We start from the raw sequence: 27,626 nt of genomic DNA, 5'->3' as shown, positions 1-27,626 counted from the left end.
GGCACAGGCCATTCTGCTTTGTGATAATACGAGGAGCTCGGCGAGATTTTTCACTGGGGTGTAGCCAAGCACGACTATAGAACGAGACAACTCCACTACTCATCCTCCTCTCTGGAAGGCTCTTTGCTGAGAACTCTGGAGAGAATAAAAGCCCAAAGAAGTGGCAGGGCACCTTTTTTGCCCGTTGTGGTGTTGTGGGTCAGTTGTAGAAGGGGTGGGGCGGTGCGGGGTGGGGTGGGAAGCTTTGAATGTGTCCCTTTGAAAGTCTGACTCTGCAAACCGGGCCAGCACCATCTGTAAGTGCCCTGACAGGCCCCTTTCTCCCACGTCCATGCCACTCGCTTCACCTCTCCTCCACTACCTGCACACACCATGCACACACACGCGTGCACCCACATTCTGCTTTCTCTCCAGTCGCACCAAACGATTTCATTGGGGGGACACCAGAGTGTCCTCATCCTCTCCATTTCATTCCTCTTTTGTATATCCCTTGTGATTGTTTTCCTTTCTTCTTTATGCTGACGCTTGTACCTTTTGCTTCTTTCCTTTGTTTCTCCTCTCTCTCCTTTTCTTTTCAAGTCCCCCGGTCACAGCCAACTCCTCATGCCGGCCCCCTCATCTCTGCCCCACCCCCACCGAGCCCTGTCCCCTGAGATGCACGCCGTCACCTCTGAATGGATTTCGCTGACTGTAGGGGTCCCAGGCAGGCGGTCTCTGGCCCTGACCCCACCTTTGCCTCCTCTGCCGGAGACTTCTGTCTACAACACTGACCACCTCGCCTCGTGGGCAAGGCCCGGGCCCTCCCTGTCTCTCAGCCTGCCCCGTTCGAGCTGGGCAGATCGTTCCACCCCACGCTCCCTGACGTCCCCACTGGCCCTGCCTCCCCCCCACAAAGCCTCCTCCCTGGTGCCCGGTGCCCCGGCCTCCCTGCACATCAACGGGGACAGTGGTATCCACGTGCCACCCTCAGGTGTCCGCCCGGAAAGCTTCTCACGGCCGCTGCCGGGGAGCTCTGATAGGGTCATCTCCGAGCTCAGCGACGCCTTTAGCAGCCAGGGTAAGCGGCAGCTGAGGCGAGAAGAGCGTGGACAGTGTGAGAGGAGAGCAGAGCGGGAGGCAGGTGACAGATGCCCTGGAGCACCCAAGATCTCTAAGAAGAGCTGCTTGCGACCTTCAGACGTGGTCAGGTGCCTGAGCGCGGAACAGAGACTCTCAGATCTCCACGTCCCCGAGGAGAGCCGGCCCAGCAAGCCCCTGGGTAGCCCTTTTCCGGGAAGGGAGGCTGAGCAGACAGAGCCGCGTAGAGGTGGCGAGCAGGCTGAGAGGAGGGCTGCTGGGAGTGCTGTGAGCCAGGTAGGCCTGCAGCATGACCGTGTGTGCCTTGGCGTCTCAGGTGCAAGGGGGGCTGGACGTCTCACCCGCGGCCCAGTGGATGCCGGTGAGAGCCCTGTGCTTGCCTTGGGAGCAAAAATATTACCCAGGAGGGAACGCAGGCGTCATCGACTAAGGTGTCAGGCTGGGGACAGTTGGAGGCGAAGGACGGTCTGCACTCTGGCCTCTTGAGGTGACTTAGAAGTTGCTCCCATCTTGGGCGCCTCTGGGCCTGGTGCAAAAGCCCGTGAGAAGTCACGCCCCTTCAGGCCTTGGAGACTTTCCTCGATTTGCTCTAACACAGCTGAGAACACCAGGCTTCAGTTTGGCTCCGTGTGGTTTGGTTTTGTGTGAGACGCACTTTGTTTCCATAACCCATGGCGCTCTGCCAGTGCTCAGCTGCGTCAGGTCTACGTCCTGTCTCGTGTTTGTGTGGGAGCACAGGGCTTTTGTGTCCTGGTGCACAAGTGCGTTTTGGTTCTGGGGACCAGAGCAGGGGCCCTGGGAGGCAGATATAGGGTCCTTGAACGGACACACCAGGTTTTTATGGGACTGGCCCAGTTTCTCTCTGGGTCAGCTGCAAAGATTTCAAGGACCACGGTGGCCTTAGGGTGTTTGAGGGCTGAAAAATGGGAGGGTGGGGCTGGGGGTAAACTTGGCAATTAGAGCATGGTTCTAGTTTTGGCTATGCTGTTCAATACCCCAGAAGTCAAAGACTTTGGACAACTTCTCCAAAGTAGCTGGGGTTGAATGCCCATTCACCTCTTACCGTCTATGCCTGGGAGTCCCTTGCCCTCTCTGAGCCTCACCTATAAAATGGAGATGATGCTCTACCTCCTAGTGTGGCTGAGAGGGTTCCATGAAGTAATGAGTGTGAGGCGCCAAGTGCATGGGGTGGGAACAGAACGCGGTCAGCTATCCATTTTGGGTGGTCTAGAGCTGCTTCTGGAATTGAGAACATTCTAGAATGCCTTTAGTATCAGATGGAATTCTTAAGTCCCATTTATTATTTACCATGTACAGTGCCCACAGTAGACCATGCTTGATCCTCAGACCCGCCACCCTAGTTTTTCTCTAAAGTTTCATCTATTCACTCAACAAATATTTATTCGAGACCTGTAGACACCATCCTGTACTAGGGCAGGGTTCAGGGGTCAGTGCCTTCCTGCTCTGAGGAATCCGTGTTCCAGTGAGATTGGCAGACACAGCTGCATCATGACCACAGTAACAGAGGTAGGCTCAGAGGCCACAGGAGGACAGAGGCCTGAGACACAGACCAGGCCAGACCTCCAGCTCCAGTCTGATGGTTAGGAGTGGAAGATCTTGCCACGGGAAGAGCAGTGTGGAATAGTGATGAATAATCAGGCTTAGCCTCTCGCCAGCGAGCCACTGTTTTCTCATGTGCGAAGCAGGAGTGAAAGTAGTCCCTCCCTCATAGGGTAGTTGTAAGGATTAGATGAGGTAAGTGAGGTGCCTGGTATGTGGGAAAGCTCCATAAAGTAGATTGTTTTTCCACCTCTGAGCATGGGGCCCAGGGAAAATAGCAACACCCGGGGAAGGCCTTGCCTGGTAGAGCAGGGGCTTCTGGAATGTGTGTTCTAGGAGGGAGAAAAGGGTGTGTCCTGTTAAGGAAAGAATAGTTGGTTAGGGAGAGATAGTGAAGGGACTAGTTGGGAAGAATTTAATGTCTCTGACACGGTAACAATTCTGTAAACGTTCTAAGTCAGCCCACAGTGCCTAGAGACCTCGTTGTTGTCAGCCTGAGTCACCAGCACAGCCCAATTCCAGGACTCAGCGCATCCAGGAAGTGCACGTAGTGCCGGGGCTCTGGGCGAGTTTAGGGATGCATACTTCCCACTTCCTAATGGAGGATGGGAGTTGGGGGTGGTAGCTGGCAACATGGAAAGACAGGCCTGTTGAAAATTGGTTTTCCTTTCTTGGTGGGCCTCCAGACCCCAAGTGTACCACTTCCTGTCCCCTCCCTTCCTCCTGCTCTTCCAGGGCCAGCCCCTTCCCCACGGGTGTGCACAGCCCCGGGCCCTGGCCTTGTTCCCTCTGAGAGTTGGAGGAGTTGTGTGAAAAGGGCTCCTGCCCACACACCTCCCACCCAACCCCTGTGCTTTCCCCTCATATGACTGGGACCCGGAGCCAGCCACTCGGGAAAGGGGGACCTGCAGAAGCTCCCTGCCCCTTGAGGCCCTCTTTGCATGACAGAGCTAAAGATGGAAAGGACTTCAGGGACAACTGTCCTTTGGTGGCCTGCCAGCTTGCTGTGGCCTCAGGCTGTGTCACTTATTGGGATAAATGCATTGCAGGCCAGTGTGTGTGATCAGGAAAATTGTCAGTCACTGTTCTCCTTGGGGAACTGAACCAAAAGTTCACTTTTATTATAGTTGTTAGGAAGCTTGGTTGAGTATGTGGCCAATAAGTGAGGGGGTTTAGCTGAGTAACTTAAGTGAAAAGACATTCCGAAATGCTATGATCATTTATTCTTTCACTCAAGTATCTAGGATGTTCCAGGCACTTTGCTAATGCTGCAGGAAACAGAGAGGGATAACCGTCATCAAGTGCTTCCCTTTGCTCTCAGGAAAGTGTCCTCCTTCACAGGCTTTCAAGGCCTCATGTGATTTGGCCATTTAGACAGCAAGCCAGCTTCACCTTCCAAAACCTTCCTGCTTGTTTGTGTGGATAATTCCCACCTGTCCTTCACTTCTCCACTTAGATGTTACTTCTTCCAGGAAATCTTTCCTAACAACTTCTCCCAGCCCCTGTAAAACTGGATTAAGTGCTCTGACTTTCTGCTTCCATAGCCCCTGCACCAGACTTTAGGGGGCACTTCTCAGCTCTGTTGTATTCTTACCTTTGCTTGTCTGTGTCACCATTAGAGTGTTAGTGCCCTAAGGTCAGGGATCATGGTTCCTGATATGTGGAAGGCATTCAATAAATATTTGTTGAGTGAAAGAAAAGATTAACAAGTGACTGACTCCAGTGAAAGGAATGTAGGATCTCCATTGGTGGGGGATAAGACATGTTCACAAATAATTATGATGCAGACAGGAAAAGAGAGTCAAGTAGTTCACCCTGAAAATTCAAGATGAGGAGAAATAGTAAGCAACTGGAGAGGGAAGGTGCCAGTCTGATAGACTTTGTAAGAAATGTGGCATTTCATCTGGGACTTAAAACACAGGGAGGTTTATAATAGGCAAACAGCAAGAGGGTGTCATTCGAGGCAAGCAGATAGCCCAGCCAAGACCCACAGGTGGGAACGTGAACAGGGGTATGGAGCTTTGGGAGCTTTGGGTGAGGCTTAGTGTGTCTACAGGTACATAGAAGGGGGTTCTGGGGAAGGGGCCGGGAGCAGAGCTTGGAGGGGCTCCTGTATAGCACGTAGGTTTTCATCCGCACCTCCTAACACTGTGTCCGGTCCCCTTCCTCACTGTGACGTGCCCCTTGTGAATCAGTTGTCAGATTTCCCTGTTTGGTGCTAAGTCCCTGCATTGCTGCTTCCTTCCCCTGAGTCACCTGTCCAGCCCCACCCCTGCTGCCCCCCAGCCGTGCGGATGTGTGAACACTTGTGTAAGGTTTGGCTTTTCACTCCTTTGTAGACTCCCAAGCTGAAATCACATTGAGTCAGTTGCTCGTTATTAGGTGTGTGTTCTCTGGACAGCAGAAGGTGTGGATGAAGTGCGGGGGGTGTTTAGGAGAGCCCCAATCTAGAAAGGAGAGCGCTGTGTCGAAAGTCGGGATCCCCGGGCTCTGGGCCAGCTCTGCTGTTGGCCTGCTGTGTGTCTTTGGATGAATCACTTCCTTCTCTGGGAGCTTCCTTATCCATAAACAAAAGATTTAGACAAGAGAACTGAAGTTGTTTTTGGCACTGATATTCTATGATTAGCTAAAACTCCTGTATAAATGAAAGGGAAAAAAAGAACAAATCCAAAATTTTAAGGAGGGGGTTTATTATAGACCTGCAGATGTTCACAACTGAAAAATGAAAAGATTTTCCCTTTGGCGGGGGGGGGGGGGGGGCAGACAATGACATAGATACAAAGAAAATGCCCAAGAGTTCAGAATCATCAACCAAATTCTTGGATTTTATCGGGCATCATTTTGGCCAAGGAGGTTTGGGGTGATCAAGACAGTGAAAGAGAAGAGCATCTTGGAAATCTGTCATTAGCATCATCAAATATTTATTGAGCCTTCCCAAGATAGAGACGCTGTTTGCTGACTGGCATCCAGCTGTGGTTTTTAAGAGTTCCTACAATTGGTGTGAGAGATCCTCATAGAATTTCTGAATTAAAAAGAACCTTTACAGATCATCTACTCCAGTGACTCTTAACCTTTTCTGGGTCACAGAACCTTTGAGAATCCGAGGTCAGCTGAGGACTCTGGGACAGTAGTTTGGGGACGAGGGGAGTGAGCACACACAGTTTTGCATCAAGTTTCAGGAGATCCACACCTGAGTCGTCCGAAGGCTCCTGGGAGTCCGTGCCCCCCCCCCGCCCCCCGCCCAGGCTAAGAGCCCCCCATCTGTTCTCCTTTTATGATGAGATGAGAAAACTGAGGGCTGAGAAAAGTGACAAAGTTTCTGTGATATTTGTTTGGGTCCCAAAGAGAAGGAAGCCAGTCAACAGTAAAAGCAGCATTCAGGAAAGCCGTGTGGATCCTCAAAGCATCTGAGAAGCACAGGAACAGCCTTGGAGAAAGGAGAGGAGAGAGAGCTACTCAGCTGATGGCAGAAAGATGCTTTGGCGGATTCCCTCGGAATCCATGGAAGCTAGCTGCATTCCCAGAAAGATCAGAACAAAGACCTAGACCTGCTCTGAACATGGTAATTAGAAATAGAAGGGAAAGCATGTAGTGCAATTTACGAGAACAAAAAGGAAATAAAAAGTGGTAAGATACCCAACTAAAATTGGAAACATTTTCCTTTTACTCACTCAGAAGGGAAATCTCTAAATATGTACAGAGGGTTTTTAACAATTTACAGGAAGGGGAGAGGCATTGGCCACAGTTATAAAAATAATCAGCAGGTGTTATCTCAACACCTGAGGGTAGGGAACTAAGACCCAGAGTTGAAGAGTCCACCCCTAAAAAGGTGTTAGGAGAGATGGTAGGTATCCATAGCAACCCTCATGCCTGTGTAGCTACACAGTACCTCCCGAGGTACCTCCTCAAGGAGTACCTCCTTGATCACTGACCTCTCCAGCTATTCTGATGTGTCCCTCAGGCAGAGCACAAGTGCAGAGAATCAGGGTGTCATAGAATGCACAGGACTTGGTGTCTGAGAGACCGGGGTTCACGTCCTGGTTCCTCAGTTACCAACTCAGGCATGTTGGGTCTCAGTTTTGTAAAATGAGGTAAATGTTGACCGCCTTGTTAAGAGTATGAAATGAGATAGCATGGAGATGATCACGCCCCGCACAGAGTATGTCACTGCGACTCAATAAATACCTGTTGGATGATACCAGGCCACAGGGAAAAGGAACAAAAGTTTGCTTTATCCTCCTCCTCCCATTCCACCTAAGAGAGGAAGATGGAGGTGGGGGAAGAGAGGAAGGTAGAAAATGGAAGAATCCTTCTACTTTGTGTGAACAAACCCAGAGTTTAGAAAATTGAGAATTTGTACTCTAAGTTAGTGCTTCTCCCTGCTGTCTCGTACCTGGAATATGAAGGCATCCTCTTGGAAAGCTTTTGATTTCTTCATCTTCGGGTACACATTCACTAGTACTCCTCAGATCACTTTAGGAGAGAAACAGACCACATTACAGACCATGAGGACAAGGCTGAGTGTCTGGGTTTAGTGTTGTAATCAGATTCAGATTACAACGAAGTAATGTGTTCTCTGTGGAGTAGTCTGCAAGAGGGTTGTGTTTAGGTGGTAAATAGTTGAACGGGTTGATTGTAATTTGTTTTATGTTTAAGCTGGGGTATTTTTCTTTTCTTTTTTTATTTTTTTTAATGTTTATCTTTGAGAGAGAGACAGAGCGTGAGCAGGGGAGGGGCAGAGAGAGAGGGAAACACAGAAACAGAAGCAGGCTCCAGGCTCTGAGCTGTCAGCACAGAGCCTGACACAGGGCTCGAACTCATGAACGGTCAGATCATGACCTGAGCCAAAGTCCAACGCTCAAGCTCAACCGACTGAGCCACCCAGGCGCCCCTAAGCTGGGATATTTTTCTTAATAAACTCAAGGAGAACTTGGTGGGGTCCCATTTTGAGGGTCCTATGGGGGTTTTCTAGAGCTGAAAACCAGAAGCCCAAAGCATTCAGGCCTCTGACACCTCAGGCCCAGGTTGCCTGTGGTGTTCTGGGAGCTGCAAATCTACCGCCGTCCAGGGCAACCCCTCACCTCCCACGCTGCCAGAAGGAAGCTCTCCATGTACATCTGGAGGCTGCAGTCACAAGCCCTCCACCCAGTCCTCAGTGAGCCTTGAGTGGGGTGCATCTGTTCTTAAGGCAGGTCAGCCCTGCCCAGCCCTGGTTCTCAATTCGCAGGATGCATGTACTCTTATGTTAGAAACTTAGAGCCAAGAAGAATGTTTATGTAAATCATGTCCAATCCTCTTATTTTACTAAGAACTTGAAATTCAAAGACACTAAGCGTTTTGCTCAAAAGATAGCAAGTTATTGTCATAGCCTGGAACCCAGATTTCCTCATACCCAGTCAGGTCTCCTCCTGGGAGGCCAGTGTGGGTCACCAGAAAGAGAGGTGGGGTGGGGTCTGGGCAGGTGAGAAGATAGGTGTGTGTGGTGAATTGAGGAATGCCGTCTCTGAGCCACTCAGGGGTATTAGGAGGGCAGAAGGGGCCTGAGATGCTTCCAGGGGGGTAAGGCCACACTGAGGTTGAGTTCCTTACTCTCGTTCACATCTCCAGGACTTTCTGCTGTTCTGTACCCTGCGGACAGTTTATTTGGGGCTTCAGGGCTTGGGCACATACCCAAAGCTGGAAGAGAATGCTTGCTAACTCCCGTGTTAGTGCCAGGTGTTCTGTGGATCCAGAGGGATTAATAGCCCCAGGGAGGCCAGGGTCAGATTCCTGGGGCACTTCTGTGCACTGCAGATAGAAGGGAAACAGAGCACAGGTCCATGCAGGATTGCTCACTCTGGGAGAATAAAGTGAGCCCTCCAGACCAAGGCAGGGGGCAGTGTGTGAGTGCGTGTGCAAATATGGAAGAAAAGCAGTTTCTGGATCAGTAACTAACTCCTGCTTACAGATGGGGGTGTGGGGAATGCCTGTGTGTGTGTATGTGTGTGTGTGTGTCTATTGGGCTGATGGCTGTTTTTCTAAACGTGAAAAACTGGGGCGCATCTCCAAGAGTCTGAAATGTACTTGGCGTAAGATAATACTCCCTTTATTCTTAACCCCGGATGAGGTCCTTGTTAGAACTTTGTCTACTTTTAGGCTTAAATAAGTAGGGGGAGGGTGCAGAGCAGCACTGCCCAGGAGACATATAACATGAGTCATGTATGTAATTTAAACTTTTCTGGTAGTACAATGGAATGAATGAAATTAATTTGAACAACATCTTTTATTTAACCCAGCATATCTAAAATAGTAATAAACTACTGATAAAATTACTAATTGATATAATAGTATATAATCAATATAGTAATTATGAATGATAATAGTTTGCATTCTATATTTTGTGCTAAGTTTTTGAAATCCAGTATTTCAAAAGTGTAAGTATTTTTACACTTACAGCACATTTCATACTGGCCACATCTCAAGTGTTATGGGCTATCATAGTGGACAGCATAGGTTCAGAGAAAGAGATACATAAAGCTGTATACAGTTAGAAAATGGGGCCAGGGAAAGAAAAATCTATACCTAAAGGAAAAAAATCTGAGGGTCAACAGCCTTCAAAGTAAAGGACAAATCCCTACAATGAATATCAGTGGTCTCTACTGCCCCTGAGGATTCACATGCCACACGACACCCCCCAGAAAAATGGTTTACATCTCAACTACCTGAAATGTTTGATTTAAATATAGGGAATCCATTTCAACCAGGGAGAAATTGAATCTTAGCTAATAGGATAAATGTTTATCTTGCCTTTGTCCCTCATCCCACACACTATGAGTAAGGAACCAAACTATCCTTACCTCTCGGGGACAACTTCAGTTTGTACTAGATGTTAACTTTGTCTCAAGGCGAAGGCTATGATGATGATTATCCTCTGATTTGGATACGACCTGAGACCAAGGAAGGTATTAGCTATGTCAATATTCATCCAGTACTGTGGATCCTTGAGTTAATGACTGGACCATGTCAATTACCGTACCCTGTACCTTTTACATGCAGAGAAAGTATTCAGGAAGAGACAGGACAGTGCCTACTTTCACAAAGGGCAGGAGCTGGGTGTTGGTTGCTATCATCATAGACATCCCAACGTGGCTCGAGAGGAGGTGGTGACTGTCAGTTAGACACCGAGGACTCGGTCCTCAGTGGCTTTGCCACATTGTGCAAACCTTCACACTTCCCTGAGCCTTAAAATGTCCTTTTCCACCCTCTCCAAGTCAAAGGGTTAGTATAAAAGTCAGATGAGGTGATGGACCTCCATGTGCTTTTAAAGCTTTTGTTTGTTTTTAAGTGCTTTACAAAAAAAGGGGGCTAATAAAATATCAGGTTCTTTTTACTGTATGTGATTCACCAAGCCTCTCTTAAGCACCAAATATTTGCTTGACGATCAGTGCCCGTCCCTCATTTGAGATTAAGTTGATTGTAAGATGCTACAGGGCTTCTGTAAGCTGTGGACATCATGTGAAGAGATTGTCCACATCCTCTCTTTGTTCTCCATTTGACCTGAGGTCATTAGGCCACCAGCTGAAGTTTGGGTTTTTATGACAACTTTTATTTTCATGAGGTGTGACCCAGACTGATCCGTCTTGCCACACTGTAGCCAAAGAACTTCAGTGAAGGATAATTAAGGTCCTCTTCAGCCTTGCTCCCCAAAGTTTATCTGTGGGCCAGCATCGTGGGCATCGCCAGTAGACAGACAGAGTCTCAGGATGCACCCCAGACGTGTCAAGTCAGAGTCTGCATTTTAACAGGATTCCCAGGTGATACCGGCATATGCTAGAGGTTGAGAAGCAGCACCCAACAGCATCCCATCGAGTGGCAGCCTTGGCTTCCATGTCCTCTGGGATAGGCAGCTTCCCTCTGTCAAAATCTGCCCGTGGGTGTCACCTAGTCACCCAGAATACACTTCATTCTTCTGACACCTGAAAACCCACGTAACAAGTGCTTGGAAATGTCATTACTTTCCTTTGTTACACAAAAGCCTTGATCCAGAGGCTGGATGGGTAGTAAGTGGAGCCACACAAGGTCACCTGGCAAAGGTCTGTGGGTCCTGAGACATGGGAGAAGGAACGTGAAAAGGCCCCTGGCAGTTCTGTCTCTTCCTTTACTCCTGTCAGAGTCCAAGGTTTAAAAGATGGCAGTTTCGAAGAAGTTAGAGAACTTGAAGAGGTTTTCCAGAAGGACAGGAGTATAGAAATGATGTCTGGAGTAGAAGTTGGTCCTGCAAGACACGCTAGAGAATGAGGCCATTTACAGTGGAGATGAGCAGGAGGGGGCGGTGTGGTGGCGTGCCCGGGGCAGCCTGGCAGCTCGACTTCTCGCTAACTGTGGGACGTTGGGGCGTGCGCTGACCACCCTGAGCATCAGCTTCCTGGCTTTTAAAAGCAAACAAGATGACAAAACCTGTTCTGCCTATCTCCAGGGTTTCTGTGGGACTCATGGAAAGTAGTGTCAGTGAGCACTCTTAATAACATGGGAAATGGTCCAAGGATGAAAGAGAAGGTCCAGTAGATGAATCCAGAACACAAGTCAACCACTAATTCACTGTGTGACCTCAAGGGAGGCCCTGGGCCTCTCTGAGTCAAGTGAGCCATATGTAAAAGATCTCTGAGTGCCCTTCGAGAAGGCCCTGGAGCTGCTGTGGCTCATTGCTATTAGCGCACATTACCAGGAGCGTTTCTCCAAGAAAGATGGCTTTTCAAATATTTATTTAGGGAAAGTTCTGAGAGTTTGGAATTGAATGCTTTCTAGGGGAAATGATTCCAAACACTCTTCCTGGCCTATACTCTGGGAGACCCATTTACAAAAACGGGTCTGCTTGGCCATCATTGCACCTGTGTTTCCATGTCAGCATGTGGTACCTGAGCTGGTGAGTGAAGAGCGATGGTTTCATTTCTACAGCTGTGTCAGGACACACAGTCCTATTTCTGGAAGCAGGCCCTGCCCTGTGAGATATCTGAACTCATCTCATACCTGACTGGAGTGTGTCATGTGCAGACTTTTCCAGGGGAACAGTCTTGTTTGAGACTTCAGATACTTACGGGGAGTTTTTCAGAAGCATTTCTCTGTTTTCATAAGTACCCCAATATGGCATACCTGTTAGTTTAATGAGCCTCCTTTGCCAGAGGAGGCTTCTAGTCAATGGCTTTCGGCACAGCAGCCCTTCCATAGATGCCTGCCAGCTGAGAGCAAAAGGACCAATGTGTGTTTTTATGGAAGGTCATAACTGTTCCATAAGACAGCCCTTCTGTGTCTCTTTCCTGCCCATCTGGGGACCCTGTGTTGTCGATGCTCACCTCACTGCACTCATGCTCCGAACTTCCCATTCCGTTGCCTGGATGCTTGCTTCTAACTCTGTACATTGCATTTCCTCCTGTGCACCCACCGTGTTGTCATGGAAACTCGAGCGCCATAGGCCACGAGTATCCGGTGTCATCGAGTGTGATGGTGTGGTACGTGTATTTGCTCACACTTTTATTTTGAATCCGTTCCAATGTGACATCTGCTAAAATGTCTCCCTTATAATTTGCTTGGTGATCACAGCCTTCTCATCATTCATTGAGAGCAGGACCTGATCTCACAGAATCTGAAAAGAGCTATGTGGTAAGATGCCTGTTGAATAAGAACTGTAGCTTTTCTAAAGAGAATCCTTACTGACTTCTAGAGTCTCAACTGGAGTAATGCCTGGCTAACTCACAGAGCCATGATTTACATGGCTATTGTCCTAGAGGGAAATATTAGGCCACCCCCTTCCCTCTCAGAAAGCAGAGGTATTTCGAGACCTTATTTGTACTCTGCCTCCATGTGGGATTAAGTTAATGGTTAGTGCATGATCGGGAATACATACTTGCATTTCTATCTTGAAGTTATTCACTAATTACAGGCTTTTATGCTGCTGCCTTTGGTTTTTTTTAATAGTCATACTAAATCCCAAATTCTTCTGTATCTTACCTGTTTTTTCCATGCTTACGCCTGGATCCCTCCTGCACTTCACTACTGGAATATCTATTTTTTTAACCTGGATCTTCAACTCTGTTGTTTCCCTGGACTTATGTGCTTCGTCTGGAATGTTACATCTCTTCCTCTCTTTCTTTTTCTTTTTTTTTCTTTTGTTGTTTTTTTGTCCCCATGTTGACTGTTATATGGGGGTTTCTGGATATCTCGGGGCCACTCACAGGAAGCAGTTTGCAATGAGATCATAAACATTGCCGAAAAATCTGTTCATTACTGCAGCACTGTTTCTCATCCCCTTGACTTTCATCACAAGGTATCCCCTTCTGACAATAAATCATCTTTAATCATTTCTCAGCAACCTCAAGCCCAACAGCGAAGAGTCACCCCCGACAGGAGTCACACCTCACAAGATTTGTAAGTATACTTGGCAAACTTCCTTTCTCACATCACATGCTTGGTGGACTCCTGGCTTTAGAGAGTGGGTCATTGACCAAGTCTGGGGCAGCCATTTGGGGGAATGAACAAATCGCCCCTAGCTTCTCTGAGGATTTCTAGTTGGGGCCATATTTCCCATCAGCCAACATGAAACAGGTGGTGGGTGCATGAATAAAGGAGGCCATAGACTGCTGAGAGATAGAGACCGGTGAAGAGTGAACTGCCATTCAGGGGCAAAGGAGGGCTGTGCTGACTAGAGTCAATCCTAGTGTTGTGGGAATATAGGGGAAGGAGTCATTGGTTCTGCCTGGAGATAAATGAATAGAGATGTCTCCTGTGTTTTAAACATATAGGGGTAAACTCCATTCCCAGAAGAAGGGAGATTTGGAATGGGCATTGAAAGGCAAATTGGAGGGGCACCTGGCTGGCTCAGTCAGTAGAGCACACAACTCTTGATCCTTGAAGTCATGAGTTCAAGTCCCACGTTGAGTGCAGAGATTACTTTAAAAGAAAAAAAGAAAGACAAATTGGTTTTGAGAGCTACAACAGGGAGGTAAAAGGTCTTCCCAGCTGAGGAAAACAACATGCAAAGACTCCGTGTAGACGCTGTGTTTGGGGAACTCAGAGAAGGCCCACATGGAGAAAGGACTCAAAGGAACAGTGCCCTGAGCAGCATGAGGCCCATCCAAAATTAGAGCTGATTGGGGGACCCAAGCAACAAGGCTGTGGGACCTTGGCCAGCCAGTCTCCACTGTCTGGGGGTGATGATAGAGAAGCAGATATCTGGAGTTATTTCCCAGAGCTGAGGCTAGCAAGGCAGCCACAGTGGAAGTTAAGAGGAGGATAAGGAATTCTAAGGAGTCCAAGTCGGATGGAGACAGGAGGCAAATATGGAAACATCAAAAATGTATGTGCTTACCAACTGGAAATCATTCTGCATCTCTTAATTCCTCATTCGAGACCTTCCTCTGGCAGACAGATCCACCTACCAAATTATCAAAACATTTGGATAAGTGCACAAAATTAAATAGTCCCTTTGGTTTAGCAAAGAGGAAAACAAACCTGTCGTTCCTGGGGACTGTGTCCTCGTCTCTAGTCTCGCCTGCCCTCTCACAGGCATTTGCTGGCAGGTGCTGGAAATGGTAGATGGTTGGCTCGTTTGCACAGTTGTGCCCGGTACTCTTGTGTTTCAGAGCAGCGAGCACACAGAATTGTGAACTGGTGCGTAGTAGATGCTTCTTAAGTATTGGTCAAAGGAATAAACGAAACCAAACTTTTCCCTGTTGCCAAAGCAGTTGCAGGATTTCATCACAAATAGTCCAGCCTTCTCCCGCGAGCTGTTAGGACAGACAGAACAGCACACACCAAATGGCCTTAGGCCAACTAACAATAAATAAAAATCTTCACCACAAACATCACTGGGACAGAAAGAAAGCAAAAAGTGTTCAAGAATTTCAGAAAGATGACATCACATTTAAAAACAATTAACGAGAGGCACCTGGCTGGCTCAGTCAGAAAAGCATGCGACTCTTGATCTTGGGGACATGAGTTCGAACTCTACTTCGTGTGTAGACATTATGTAATGAATAAATACAACTTTCTGTGGGGGAGCACCTGGGTGGCTCAGGCGGTTAAGCATCTTTCTTCGGCTCAGGTCATGATCTTACGGTTTGTGACTTCGATCCCCGAATCATGCTCTGTGCTGACAGCTCAGAGCCTGAAGCCTGCCTCGGATTCTGTGTCTCCCTCCCTCCCTCCCTCTCTCTCTCTCTCTCTCTCTCTCTCTCTCTCTCTCTCTCTCTCTCTGCCCCTCCCCTACTTGCCTGCTCTGTCTCTCTGTCTCTCTCTCTCTCTTTCAAAAATAAACATTAAAAAAAAAACTTTTTTGTTTTAATGTTTGTGTATCCATTTTGAGAGAATATGTGCGAGCAGAGAAGAGGCAGAGATTAGAATGGGAGAGAGTTGTAGAGCCTGGCACAGGGCTCAGATTCACAAACCGTGAGATCATGACCTGAGCCAAAATCAAGTCCGATGCTTAACCAACTGAGCCATCCAGGTGCACAATATATTAAAACTTTAAAAAAATAAAAACAACTAACAAAATATGTATCAGCATATTAAGGAACTCAAGATAGTGAGGCCATTGGAATGTACTTTTTATATCCTTGTATCAGTACAACAATTTTATACATATACAACAATTGCCTTACACTTTCCAACGTATATTAGCAGAATATAGTGTCTATCTCTGGAGTAAGAAACGTCTGATTATCTTTGATAATCTACATACATTCTCCTGTGTTAAGAAAAAGCCTTGGTTAATTTTAAAGAGGGGGCATCTAGACAAAATACTTGGTAACCAAATGAAACTAAATAAAAGGACTGATCATAGCCTTGCTTGTCAGAGGCTCTCCCCATCCCTATCAGTCTTCATTTACTTATATGCTGAATGGATCTCCCCATAAGCTCCACTGTTAGAGAAATAGCCAGTAAAATACTTTCATCTGCATTGATGTGTGTGAAACACTACCAAAGTGCTGATTTAACTTACGTGGGCTTTAAAAAACTCATTATTTAATCCTATCATTGTTTGAGTGAATGTTTTTCATTTTTAGATTTAGCTACCAAGCATTGTATAGCTATATACCACAGAATGATGATGAATTGGAACTCCGAGATGGAGATATTGTTGATGTCATGGAAAAATGTGATGATGGATGGTTTGTTGGTAAGTGATCTCCTCATGTTTTTCTCACGAGTTGTATATTGAAGGAGTAACTAAGAGTGATGAGCCATGCAAAAGGCAATGTTCTCTGCACAGAAAAAAGCCTTCTCAGATCCTGTATCTCCATCAGGAATGCTGGGCCACCCAGTTTATGCTTGCTCTGGAGACAGTGTGGATGACACTAATGGTATTGGACCCAAAAACCAAATACACCTAAGTGACTGCACAGAAGGGCAATTTCAAATTGGTTGAGTTCTGTATGTCTTTGTATTCTGTGTATGTCTGTACTACATGTGCAGATTTTATTCTCTTAAAACTCTTAAGAAACAACACAAGAAAATTTGAGCCTAGGTCTCAGCCATGAAACTCAACCATATGTGTAGATGTTCCAAAGACCTTATTTACTTCAGGCTTCTAAAAACTTTTTTTGAATATTTATTTATTTATTTTAAGAGATTTAGAGTACAAGTAGAGGGGAGTGCAGAGAGAGAGAATCCCAAGCAGGCTGTGTGCTATCAGCACAGAGTCCAACACGGGGCTTGAACTCACACACCGTGAGATCACGAGATGAAATCAAGAGTTAGATGGCTCACCGGGTGTCTGGGTGGCTTAGTCAGTTAAGCATCTGACTTCAGCTCAGGTCATGATTTCGTGGTTCGTGAGTTTGAGCCCCGCGTTGGGCTCTGTGCTGACAGCTCAGAGCCTGAAGCCTGCTTTGGATTCTGTGTCTCCCTCTGTCTCTCTCTCTCTCTCTCTCTCTCTCTGCCCCTCCCCTGCTCACGCTGTCTCTCTCTCTCTCTCAAAAATGAATAAACTTAAAAAAAAATTATTAAAAAAAAAAGAGAGAGAGAGATGGCTAGTGAACTGAGCCAACCAGGTGCCCCCAGGCTTTTAATAACTTCAGTCAAAGCAACCTACTTAGTTAAGGTCCTATTCTTGATTTCAGCTCAGGTCTTGATCTCACGTTTCTCAGATAGAGCCCTGCATTGGTCTCCCCGCTGACACATGGAGCCTGCTTGGGATCCTCTTTCCCCTCTCTCTCTGCTTCTCCCCAACTCGTACACATGTGCTCTCTCTCTGCCCCCCCCCCCAATAAATAAATAAATAAAACCTTTTTTAAAAAGCAGCTTGCTTAATTAAAACAAAAGATTCACCATTACAGGAGAAGGATCAACGGTTTTTAAGATTTTGCTACAAAGCAGATACTTGCTTCATGTACTTTCTTATTGAAGATCTCAACAAACAACAAGATAAGAATTACCTCCATTTCACAGACTCCAAAACTGAGGCCCAAAGATGTTATATAACTAGACCAGGTCACCCAGGTAGCTAGTGGTGGGGCCAGTACTTGAACTAGGCCTCTCTCTCCCATAGCCTTTGTTGTTTCTGCACAGGCACAAACATGCTGCTGGGGACCACTGGCTCACTTTTTGCCTCTGTTTTACACTTACTTGTACAAAGGGTTTTACCTTTATCCTCTTCCCAAGACCAGCTCTTTCCTGATCTCTCTGGAAAATCTTTGCTAAAGTGAAGTCAGTCAGGGCTGAGGTAGTGAGAATGGCAAGGCCTCGGCATATGTGAGAAGCCAGAAAGATTTGCCTGGGCCTCACCAGCCTCTTAGAAAGCTGCCCCTCCCTCCCCAGGCTCCCAGAAACCTCCCCAGGCTCCCCACTACCTTGAACTATTCTGTTCAGATGGAAGCCCCATCTGAGATGCCACCAGCACTCCTGTGAAGTGCAATCCAATGGAAACAGAACACAAGCCATGTATGGAAAAAACCAACGCATTCAAAATATTACTTGAATATGTAATCAGTATAAAAAATCGTTAGTGCCAAAGGAGGATGTAAAATATCTAAGTCTTAGGAGTCCGATGTGTATATTATACCGTCACAGCGTAGCTCAGTTCAGAATAGCCCGGTTTCGAGTGCTCAGCCGCCTGTGGCTGTCCTATCAGAGAGTGTGACTCTCGTATGTCTTAGCTGTTAAACTCTTCCAGGAGTGCTTATGTTTTTTATGGGAACACGGGGCACTGTTGGGGGGCACCAATTCTCTCCTGGGGGCGTCCCTGGCAGCTGGGTAAAGGAATGTTGCTCAGTCCCTCGGGTGCTTTAGAATGTAGCCTGGTGCTCAGAGTGGAAGCCTATTTTCTCATCCGTAAGGAGAGGTCGAACCAGGTGTAGGAGCACATCTCTGGGCTTTGTACTCTCGGTTCTTTGCAGCCTCTTTGGCCGTCCTCCCTAGGGGTTCAACTAGTTATTTTAGAGGTCTTTAGTTTTGACGCCCTTTTTTTAGCTTGAGGGTTCACTTTGGGCAACAGCCCTGACCTACTGGTGGTGGCTGCTTGAAATGCTGTGTTCACCAGGGTTCTGAAGCTATATCCAAGCCGATTGGGGAAAGGATGCCATCGTCCCTATTGTGATATCTGCCAGCGAGAGGGGAATAATGACCCGGCATGTATCTGCCACCATCCCCACCCCCACCCCTGCCCAGGTCCCCACCCCCCACCCATCCCAAGGGAAGGGACTAGGTTAGGGATCCAGCAGTTCTGGATGTAGAGCAGTTGGGGAAGGGCTTTGCGCCCAGGTAGCTCAGTGTTCCTGGCTCAGTGGGAACCGTGAAGAGGTTGGAAGCAAAGACAGGGAGTCAATCTGGGGCTTAGGCACAGGCTTCTGGGAGGAATTTCCTTTTGATGTGTGGTCATATCCAGTGGACTTTTAGAAATCTTACAGTTTAGAAATTAGATAAATGTGCTCCTTTTTCCAAAAAGAAGTATCGGAAAGAGCAGAGGGCTGGGAGTTAGAAGTCCTGGGTTCAAAGCCTGCTTCTGATGCTTGCTAAACTGTGGGACCTCAGTAATGTCACTTAAGCTCTCTGAGCTTCAGTTTCCTCATCTGAAAGAGGGGAGTACTGAGAATACCTTCCTGGCTTACCACCAGGCATTATTTGATAGCCTAAATGAGATAAGATGGAAAAATGTGCTTTGGAAACCATATGCTGCATTGTTATCAGGGGGCCCCCTCTGAACTCACATAGTAAGTCTTCTGATTTTGTGTGTGTGGTTTTTTTTACAGGTACTTCAAGAAGGACAAGGCAATTTGGTACTTTTCCAGGCAACTATGTAAAGCCTTTGTATCTATAAGAAGATTGAAAACCACAGAGATTATTTTTATTGGAGGATGAAGCATAATTCACGAACTGGTCTCTTTATTTAAACATTGAGTCAGTAGGAAAACTAACGCAGTGGATAAAGTAAGAAGCAAAAGAGAGGGACAGAGAAGTGTTGTGTCTGAAGCCTGAGCCTGTGTGAACGTACAGTGTCAGGCAGGCTGAACTGAGAAAAAAGAAATGAGGCAAATCTGTATTTACTTAGCTGCTTCTGGGAGCCACTCCAAGCCTTCCCTGCCTCTCCCCCTCTTGGGTAATCTGACCTGTAACACGGGCCAGGATCAGTGAGGTCAGAAATGCCTCTTGCTGCCCCAGCCTTGACCAGCTTTTGCTCAAAGGGGTCATTTAGCCGGAAGCAGCCCTCAGAGCATCAGGCAGACCCCTAGCCATTCTCCAAAGGCTCTACACCCCAGCCACCCAGAGCCCCATTTCCAAACACTGCTGGGGATCAGCTCAGGCTGCCGAGGCCATCCCTGGAGGCCCCCAGGCTACCCAAGACCACATCCCTCACTCCTGGGGTACGTGGGGAAATGGAGGCAGAACACAGAATGCCCTGTGCATTCAGCCCGCATGCAGCATTGCTCTTGACGCCCCTGGTGTTCAGACAGAAAAGAACATGAGGTTTGCCCGTGGGAGCGGGGTGCCCGGGTCAGATAGTTATATTTGTATAAGTTAAGAAGCTCTGTAGTTATCGAGGTCACTTGCGGTGTGCTCTTTCCCATATCTCTGACTTTTGTAAGTGGTCACCTTTAGCACAGTTTCATTTAGCAGAATGCCACTGCTAACCTTTCTTTTCTGGATTGTTTTTGGTCAGGGCAGTTTGGGGTTGATGGACCTATTCTGACAAGGTACAAGGATGGCATCCAGTGAATCATTTCACATACGCCGGATGCTGGGGCCACTGATGAGCAGGATGTGCTCCACACCTTAGCACAGACTCCCTGCAGCAGTTCAGGCACCACCCACAGTGCAGTAGCCCAGGGTCGTGAGCCCCGATGCACCCTGGTGAGGCTTCTCTTCGAGCAGAAGGTGCCCATGCCCCGGCCTGAAGTGCGAGGCAGTGGTTCGCCACTTCCAGGATGTCTGTGCTTTGCGGGGCTACATCTGAGGAGGGAGGGCCCTGTGACACCCGGGGTGCTCCAGTCACATCTCCATCCAGTTCAAGGATGTTTCTCAGCCTCTCTGCTAGACCCCTTAGAAAACTAGAGAAATGACCCACTCCCTGCCCGCCAGGAACTCAGAGGTGATTGGAGAGGTACACACACACAAATACTGAATCAAGAGAGACTGTGATATGTGCGAAGAAGGGTATGAGAGAGGAGGAGGAGATTACCTTTCCCTGGAGAGACCCTAGGAAGCATTGTCGTATTTCTGTCTCCATGAGCTCTCTCTTGAACAACTAGGCTGCTTAGAAGAACCTTCCTCTGAGGGTAGTTTATGGCTGGAAATTCTTGGAACTGTTTCCAGAGTTTTCACACTCTTATCCTCCCCACAAATACGCATCCAAGGTCACAAACAGGAGTAGCAATTCTAGGTGGTAGGGTGTATACAGGAATCCTGGCTCTCTGCATGTAGCTCAGAATTGCCCCAGGACCATTGTCCCAAAACCTGGAGTCTTTACAGGTAGGCAGAGTTTGTCTTCAGTGCCTCCGTCCCACCTTCTGTGTCTGCCATTCATCTACCCATCACCTGTCCACCCCCGTACCCCCATCAGAGAGCCTCATTCTCTTCCTGTCCTCCTTTCAAATCTTGGCCTCAGGAAAGAACCTGCCACTGACTCCTTCACACTGGAGTGTAAATGACCGGTAAGAGGAATGTGTTACTTCTTCCTGGAGACACTTGTTTTTAGCTAGGACAGAGCAGAGCCTTAACCCCAAGGGATGAGGCAGTGGAACTAATGGTGGTGGTAGGGGGTGGGGGTGGGGTGGAGGAGCTTCCTGGGTAGAAAGAGCCTTTTTGATATTCTTTAACACTCATTGCTTTGGAAGGTCGACTTCAGCATCCAAGGGCACTGTCTGACTCTCTGAGGGACTATAGTACAAGTGCACATGCACGTGCATTTTGCACAACAGCATTTCACTCATTTTTGGAACGTAATTCTCGTATTGGCTAATGTGTTTCCTGGTCTTTCTTAGATGCAAACCATTAATAACGACCTTATTCTAATAGCTTTTTGAGGGGTGCTTCTTAAGTAGGTAATTTTGAACACCTCTTTCAATACAGCTAGAAAATAAAACCAATTTGTAAAGCCACATTTGCATTTGATGCCAGCCTCACGCATTTGTATATCTTCAGAAACCCAGGTATGCCTCACCAATTTGCCCGTCTTTAATAAAATCATGTTAAAATTTGCATCAAACTTCAGCTTCCTATGTATGACAGAACAAGGAACAAAGTTTCCAACTGCTCTTTTGTCCTCAAACATTTAGTAATATAAAATACCTATTTTTATGCTGAAATATTTATACAGGTTTATTAATAGCAAGTGCAACTAACTGGCGCCATGCCTTGCAACACATTTTGATATATTAGCCATGCTTCTGGGTAAAGGCAAGCCCCCAACTACTTATCTTTTGCAGTCTCTCTGGGATCAGTTAAAGAAAAAAATCATATGCGTAAGAAGTAGGACTGTAAATATGTATATTTAACTTTGTATAGCCCATGTACCTACTTTGTATAGAAAAATAATTTTAAAAATTTGAACTGAAGGGGGGGTGAAATAAGGAAGTCATGAAGTTTTTTGCATTTTTATTTAAATGAAGGAATTCCAAATAACTCACCTGCAGATTTTTAGCACAAAAATAGCCATTGTAAAGTGTTAAAATTTTAAATAATCATTCTTTCTGGGAGAGAAGGTAATTGTGATCTCAGTTATAGGTTTTTTATTTTGGTTTTGATTTTTTTTTGTTTTTTTTTTTTTGTTTGTTTTTTGGCTGTCTTATTTATCTACAGTAGTATTAAGTTCTTTTGCTAGAATAAGTTACTACAAAGAAGATTATATTCTGAAAGAAAAATAACTGACATTATATATAACCAATTAATTTAAAGTGTTGCCATTTACACACCAAGAGCATGTACTATGCAGACACAGATTTTTCCATTCATTTATTTTTCTTTATTGCGGTGGATTGATTTGATAAATGGATGTGTTGAATTACTACATTTGCTGTACATATTATTTAATAAACTTTATTCAGAATTGCGTGGCATATGTTCTTACCATTCATTATTTCTTTCCTTTGCCAAATCTCTCAGGAGGCTTATTCACTGCTTCGATTTCACATACTCTCCTTTTCCATTCTTTTCTTTTTTTTTTTAATCTTTATTTTTGAGAGAGAGAGAGAGGGAGGGAGAAAGGGCGGGGGGCAACAGAGAGACAAGGAGGCACAGGATCCAAAGCAGGCTCCAGGCTCCGAGCTGTCAGCACAGAGCCTGACGCGGGGCTCGAACTCACATTCATGAGTTCGTGACCTGAGCTGAAGTCGGACGCTCAACTGACTGAGCCACCCAGGCGCCCCTTTTTTTATTTTAATTTTTTTCTTAACATTTATTCATTTTTGACACAGAGTGCAAGTGGGGGAGGGGCAGAGAGAGAGGGAGACAGAATCTGAAGCAGGCTCCAGGCTCTGAGCTGTCAGCACAGAGCCCGACGCAGGACTTGAACTCATGAACCACGAATTGGTGACCTGAGCCAAAGTCGGACACTTAATCGACTGAGCCTCCCAGGCGCCCCCTCCTTTTCCATTCTTAATCACGTACCATTTGGCTTCCATCCTGCCCTTTGAAGACACCACTTCTTACCTTACTCTTTTCTCAATAAGCTAACTCCATGACCTTCTCAGAATTGACTACTGTTGACCATCTCACCATTCTTTCTACAATATTTTTATAGTGATTATAAACATAATGCATATATCTTTAAAAGCAAAAGTGAAACATTATAAAATACATGTAATGGGTCATGATTTGCTCCGCAAGACATAGGTACAGAAAATGATACAGCACTTTTTCCAAATCGAGTTAAATCAGCTATGAGTCCTCTCTTTGTGGCGGGTGAAAATGCAGGCTCTCCTTTTATTCCCTCCCAAACCAAGTGTGTCAAGATGATGGCATAGGCATCTAACCTCCCCTGGCATCCCATGGCTGGGACCACCCCTATCTCAGTTTGGGGCAGGGCCTGACTGCCCAAACCAAACCTCCACCCTCCCTGGTTCTGTTCTTTTCCACCTCTTTTTTTAAAAAAAAATGTTTTTTAACGTTTATTTATTTTTGAGACAGAGAAAGACAGAGCATGAACGGGAGAGGGTCAGAGAGAGGGAGACACAGAATCTGAAACAGGCTCCAGGCTCTGAGCGGTCAGCACAGAGCCCGACGCGGGGCTTGAACTCACAGACCGTGAGATCATGACCTGACCCGAAGTTGGACGCTTAACCGACCGAGCCACCCAGGCGCCCCTCCACCTCTTTTAACTCAAAGCACTAGTTGGCACTTCTGCCTCTTTGGGGTGACTCAGTGGAATCCTTTTCAGTAGGCTTGGGTGTCAGTCATGGGAGAAGGGTGGTCTCCCAGGGGTCTGAACCCCGGTACTGAGCCCTGTTTCACAGGAACTCCTTCCATGGCCTCCATCCCATTCAACAAATCCATCAGCTGTACTTTCAAAGTAGGTTTAGAACCCAACCACTCCCATCACCAGAGTCCAAGCTGTTTTCTCTCTGGATCATTGTGTTCACTTTCTAACTTGGCTCTCTGCTTCCACCCTTACTCCCTCCACTTTGTCTTAACAGAGCAACCAGAGTGATCATTTTAAAGTTGGCTTACAACCCTCTAGAGGCTTCTCATGTCGCTGAGTGGAACCATGCCTCACATCCACTGGTACGCTGTCCCTTCCCTCTCCCTTCCCTCTGACTTCACTTCTCCTTGCTCTTTCCACCCACATGATCCTTATGGCCTCAAAGTCATCAAGCACACTTCAGGCTCAAGGTCTTACATTCTATCCCCTGTGCCCAGAAGACCCTTTCTGCTGGAGCTGCATGGCTTTCTTCCACCCTTCTTTTACCTCTTTAATGTTGCTTTCTCAATGAGGCTCTCTTGGACCACTTTATATATAACAGAACCTTACTCTTTCCACCGACCATCCTATCCCCCTTCTCTTCCTCCGTGCTTCATAATTCATCAGCATCTGATAGATACTTGTTTTCACAATCATACAAAATCCGTGAGGATAACGATTCCATTTGGCTTTGGTATGTATGCCCAGCACCAAGAAGAGTTCCTAACACAGTTGGCACTCACAGTTACTTGGTCAAGTAAATGAGTACATAAATGAATGAACTCCTGGGGCCAGAGATCCTAGAACTCAGAATATAATAATGAAAGAAGGGAAGCATTGTCCATTTTATTATAGCAGCAGAAATAAAAGAGAAGGTAATCTCTCAAATTATTCTGAGCTCATCCAAACTGAGAATTTTCTGTAATTACAGTCATCTTCCCACAGAGATTACTGCTAACTCTGTAAGCTCTGGTCGGTCCTCTGAGCTTTCTTTGCACACAATAAACACACGCATATAAACACTTTGCATAGTCTTATACACCTTTTCCCCCTTAACAACAGAGCTTGGACTTGTTTCCACAATTTACTTAACCGATCTCCTGTTGACGATGCAAATAATTGCCAGCTTTTTTCCCTGCAACAAACAATGCTACATTAAGTACAATTATTGGCTCAAAGAGCCAGAACATTTCAAATCTTGAGACATTGCCAAATTGCCTTCCAGAAAATATCACACCAGTTTACACTCCCGCCAAGTCCATGGGAGTGTCTGTTTCCCCATCACCCAATTATCTGCTTCCATGGAATGCTATTCTCTGTTTCGCCTGCCTGTTCACTGGCCAGCCCCTTCTCAGCCCTCTTTCCAAATCTTTAGTTGCATTCCTAGCCATCTATTATTTTCTCTTAACACATGCTCCTTCAGGAAGCAGATCCCTCACAATATACTTTGGCCTAAAGAGTCAGTTGTATGAGGGCTCCTGTCAATGACAAGTGGTAGACACTTAACACTACTGGCCATTCTTGGGTCAAATCACTGGGAAGAAAGGAGTTAGAACCAGCCTCAGGCAGGAGTGAATCCAGATCCTCAAACTCTCATATTAGTCTTATTCTTGGCGCCATTGGTCTTGTTTGGCTACATTTTCACCTACTGAGTACAGCAATAGGAAACATAAGCTGTAGACAGCCCTGGGCTCATTCTTACAGGTCTCGGACTCTAGACTAGGGAAAAGGGCCTTCTTGTTGGGCTTCCCTGAAAACAATTCCAGACTCCGCCAGGTCCAACTTGGATAGTTATCCTTCCTTTGACTAATCACTGGCCAGGGTGGGTGGAATATGAGTAACAGCCCCACCAGCACCATGTGGAATGGGGGAGAGGAGGAGACCAGGGGAGGGGTATGCTGCTATAAAAAGGAAGAAGGTGGCTGGATTGGTAACTGAATGGTCCACTGTGTGAGCTAGATCCTGAGCATTATTGCGACAAGCTTTGGAAAATGGAATACTATTGCCTTATCAATACAAATGTCAGTGTAGCTGAATGTAGGCTATGTGCTGAAGCCCCGCTGGCCAAAGTCTCAAGAAGAACATGGTGGAGAGCACAAGACGTCCACCCAGACACAGGGTTTGATCTGACCGTGGGGGCACGGCACAACCATACCACATGCTAAAAATATTAGGACTCTTCTGAAGGAAAAGGATTAGAGTCTCAATAGTCATGAAGAGTGTTTGCATGAGTTTACATAAGTGTATTCACCAAGTCTTGGCATGTGGAGATTAAGCCTGCCTCGGGAATGCTTAGCTGAGGCCTTTAAGACAAATGAAAGAAGTTACTACTTGATATAGATAATCTGTGGAATAGAGTAGCCAGGCAGGTGGTTCAGACTGAAATTATTTAAGAAAATTTAAGTTGAACCCAGAGTTGGAAAAGCCCTTGATGAGACAGCTGAATGACCATGTGTCACTGGTTTATGATGCCTATCCTGGAGGACAACTCCTCTGCCCCTCCAGCACTCTCCCCCTGGTATCAACAGAGACAAAATAGTAGGTAGATTAAGAGTCTCTGGCCCCTCTGACTTACTTGTTTTTAAAGTGAGACTGACAATGTGCCTGGCTGGCTCAGTCAGTGGAATGTGTGACTCTTGACCTCAGGGTTGTGAGTTCGAGCCCCAGGTTGGGCATAGAGATTATGCGAACAAAAATAAATAAATATAGTGATACTTACAAACTTAGGTGAATCTGCAAAGAGAGGTAGAGCTGAGAATCATCCTCAAAATAGTAGCATAAATCACATAGATTGACATGAGCTTATATCATCAGGGTCACTGGATCTCAAAGTGTGGTCCGTGGACCTGTTGGAGTCCCCAGACCCTTTCAGCAGATTTATAAAGTCAAAAGTATCTTCGTAACAATGTTAAGATGCTTGTGGTAGCCAGCTTCCAAGAATGCCTTTGGTGATCCTTATCTCCCAGTATTCGCACCCTTTTGCATTCTATCAGGACTGGTCTGTGTAACCAGTAGAATATGGCAGAAGAAATGGGATGTCACTTCCAAGACTAGGTCATAAAAGCCATTGTGGCTGCTATCTCTTTTTCGTGGGGAGAAGTGGACTATGCTTTGGAATTTCTAAGTCCTGGGGCTCCTGGGTGGCTCAGTCAGTTAAATGTCCAACTTCGGCTCAGGTCATGATCTCTTGGTTCATGAGTTTGAGCCCCACATCAGGCTCTGTGCTGACAACGTGGAGCCTGAACCCTGCTTTAGGTTCTGTGTCTCCCTCTCTCTCTTCTCCTGCCTCTCTCTCTCTCTCTCTCTCTCTCAAAAATAAAGAAACATTAAAAAGGTTAAAAAAAAAAAAAGAACTTCTAAGTTCTGGGGCACTTAGGTGGCTCAGTCAGTTAAGTGTCTGACTTTGGCTCAGGTCATGATCTCGCGGTCATGGGATTGCCATCCACATCAGGCTGTGTTGACAGTGTGGAACCTGCTTGGGATTCTCTCTCTCTCTTCCTCCCTCTACCCCTCCCCTGCTCATGCTTTCTCTCTCTCTCAAATAAACTTTAAAAAAAAAAAAGGAACTTCTAAGTCCTAGTTGTCATATTGGATAAATGCGCTAATTGTTCCCAAAAAGAGAAGTATTAGAACAAAGGGCTGGGAGCCAGAAGGTCTGGGTTCAAGTGCCACCTCTGATACTCTGATACTTATTTTATGAGACCTCAGACATGCCACTTCAGCTCTTTGACACCTGGATCAAAGAGACTCTATTAGGAAGGAGGGAAAGGAAGTGATGTTTAAAGGCAGTGCCCACCACAGAGTTCTCCTGTTATTCCGGTGCCTACTGCATACCAGCATTTTTCATGCATTTTCTCATTTACTTCTCATACCAACCCTACGAGGTAGGTATTCTGATCTCCATTAACAAGTAAGGCATCTGAGACCGAAGAGTGCAGCCCAAGAGTAAACAGCAAGTGACTGGATTCAGTCTGACTCCAAAGCCATGTGCTTTCCATTGATCACCCCCTTCTGCCTCCCAGGGACAGACTGCGGGACAAGTCTGCAGACCAGTACACCTCAGGACATCTAAATTTTACCAAGAGATTATAGCATCTTCAAAAGTGACTCATGAAATAATGATAAC

At 46.5% G+C, this 27,626-nt stretch overlaps 1 protein-coding gene across 50 annotated transcripts in view; it reads left to right on the top strand.

Annotated features, from left to right (window-relative positions):
* The window catches only part of SORBS1 (sorbin and SH3 domain containing 1), a 231,558-nt gene extending 209,398 nt beyond the window's left edge, over positions 1–22,160 (top strand). For 25 of the 50 annotated variants that reach the window (XM_086680446.1, XM_086680442.1, XM_086680455.1 and 22 more), the window contains 5 exons: positions 580–1,353; positions 12,214–12,273; positions 12,848–13,038; positions 15,675–15,787; positions 18,858–22,160. In XM_086680446.1, coding sequence (XP_086536572.1) covers positions 580–1,353; positions 12,214–12,273; positions 12,848–13,038; positions 15,675–15,787; positions 18,858–18,925 — 1,206 coding nt within the window. In that variant the 3' untranslated portion in view covers positions 18,926–22,160. The remainder of the gene's footprint in view (positions 1–579; positions 1,354–12,213; positions 12,274–12,847; positions 13,039–15,674; positions 15,788–18,857) is intronic. The other 25 variants (XM_086680476.1, XM_086680472.1, XM_086680468.1 and 22 more) reach the window with 3 other exon arrangements.
* Positions 22,161–27,626: the final 5,466 nt, after the last annotated feature.

The sequence above is a fragment of the Puma concolor genome, chromosome D2, assembly GCF_028749965.1.
Source record: "Puma concolor isolate L17-30 chromosome D2, mPumCon1.1.hap2, whole genome shotgun sequence".
Lineage (NCBI taxonomy): Eukaryota > Metazoa > Chordata > Mammalia > Carnivora > Felidae > Puma > Puma concolor.
The sequence above is the reverse complement of the archived record's forward strand: the minus strand, read 5'-3'. Positions and strand labels throughout refer to the sequence as shown.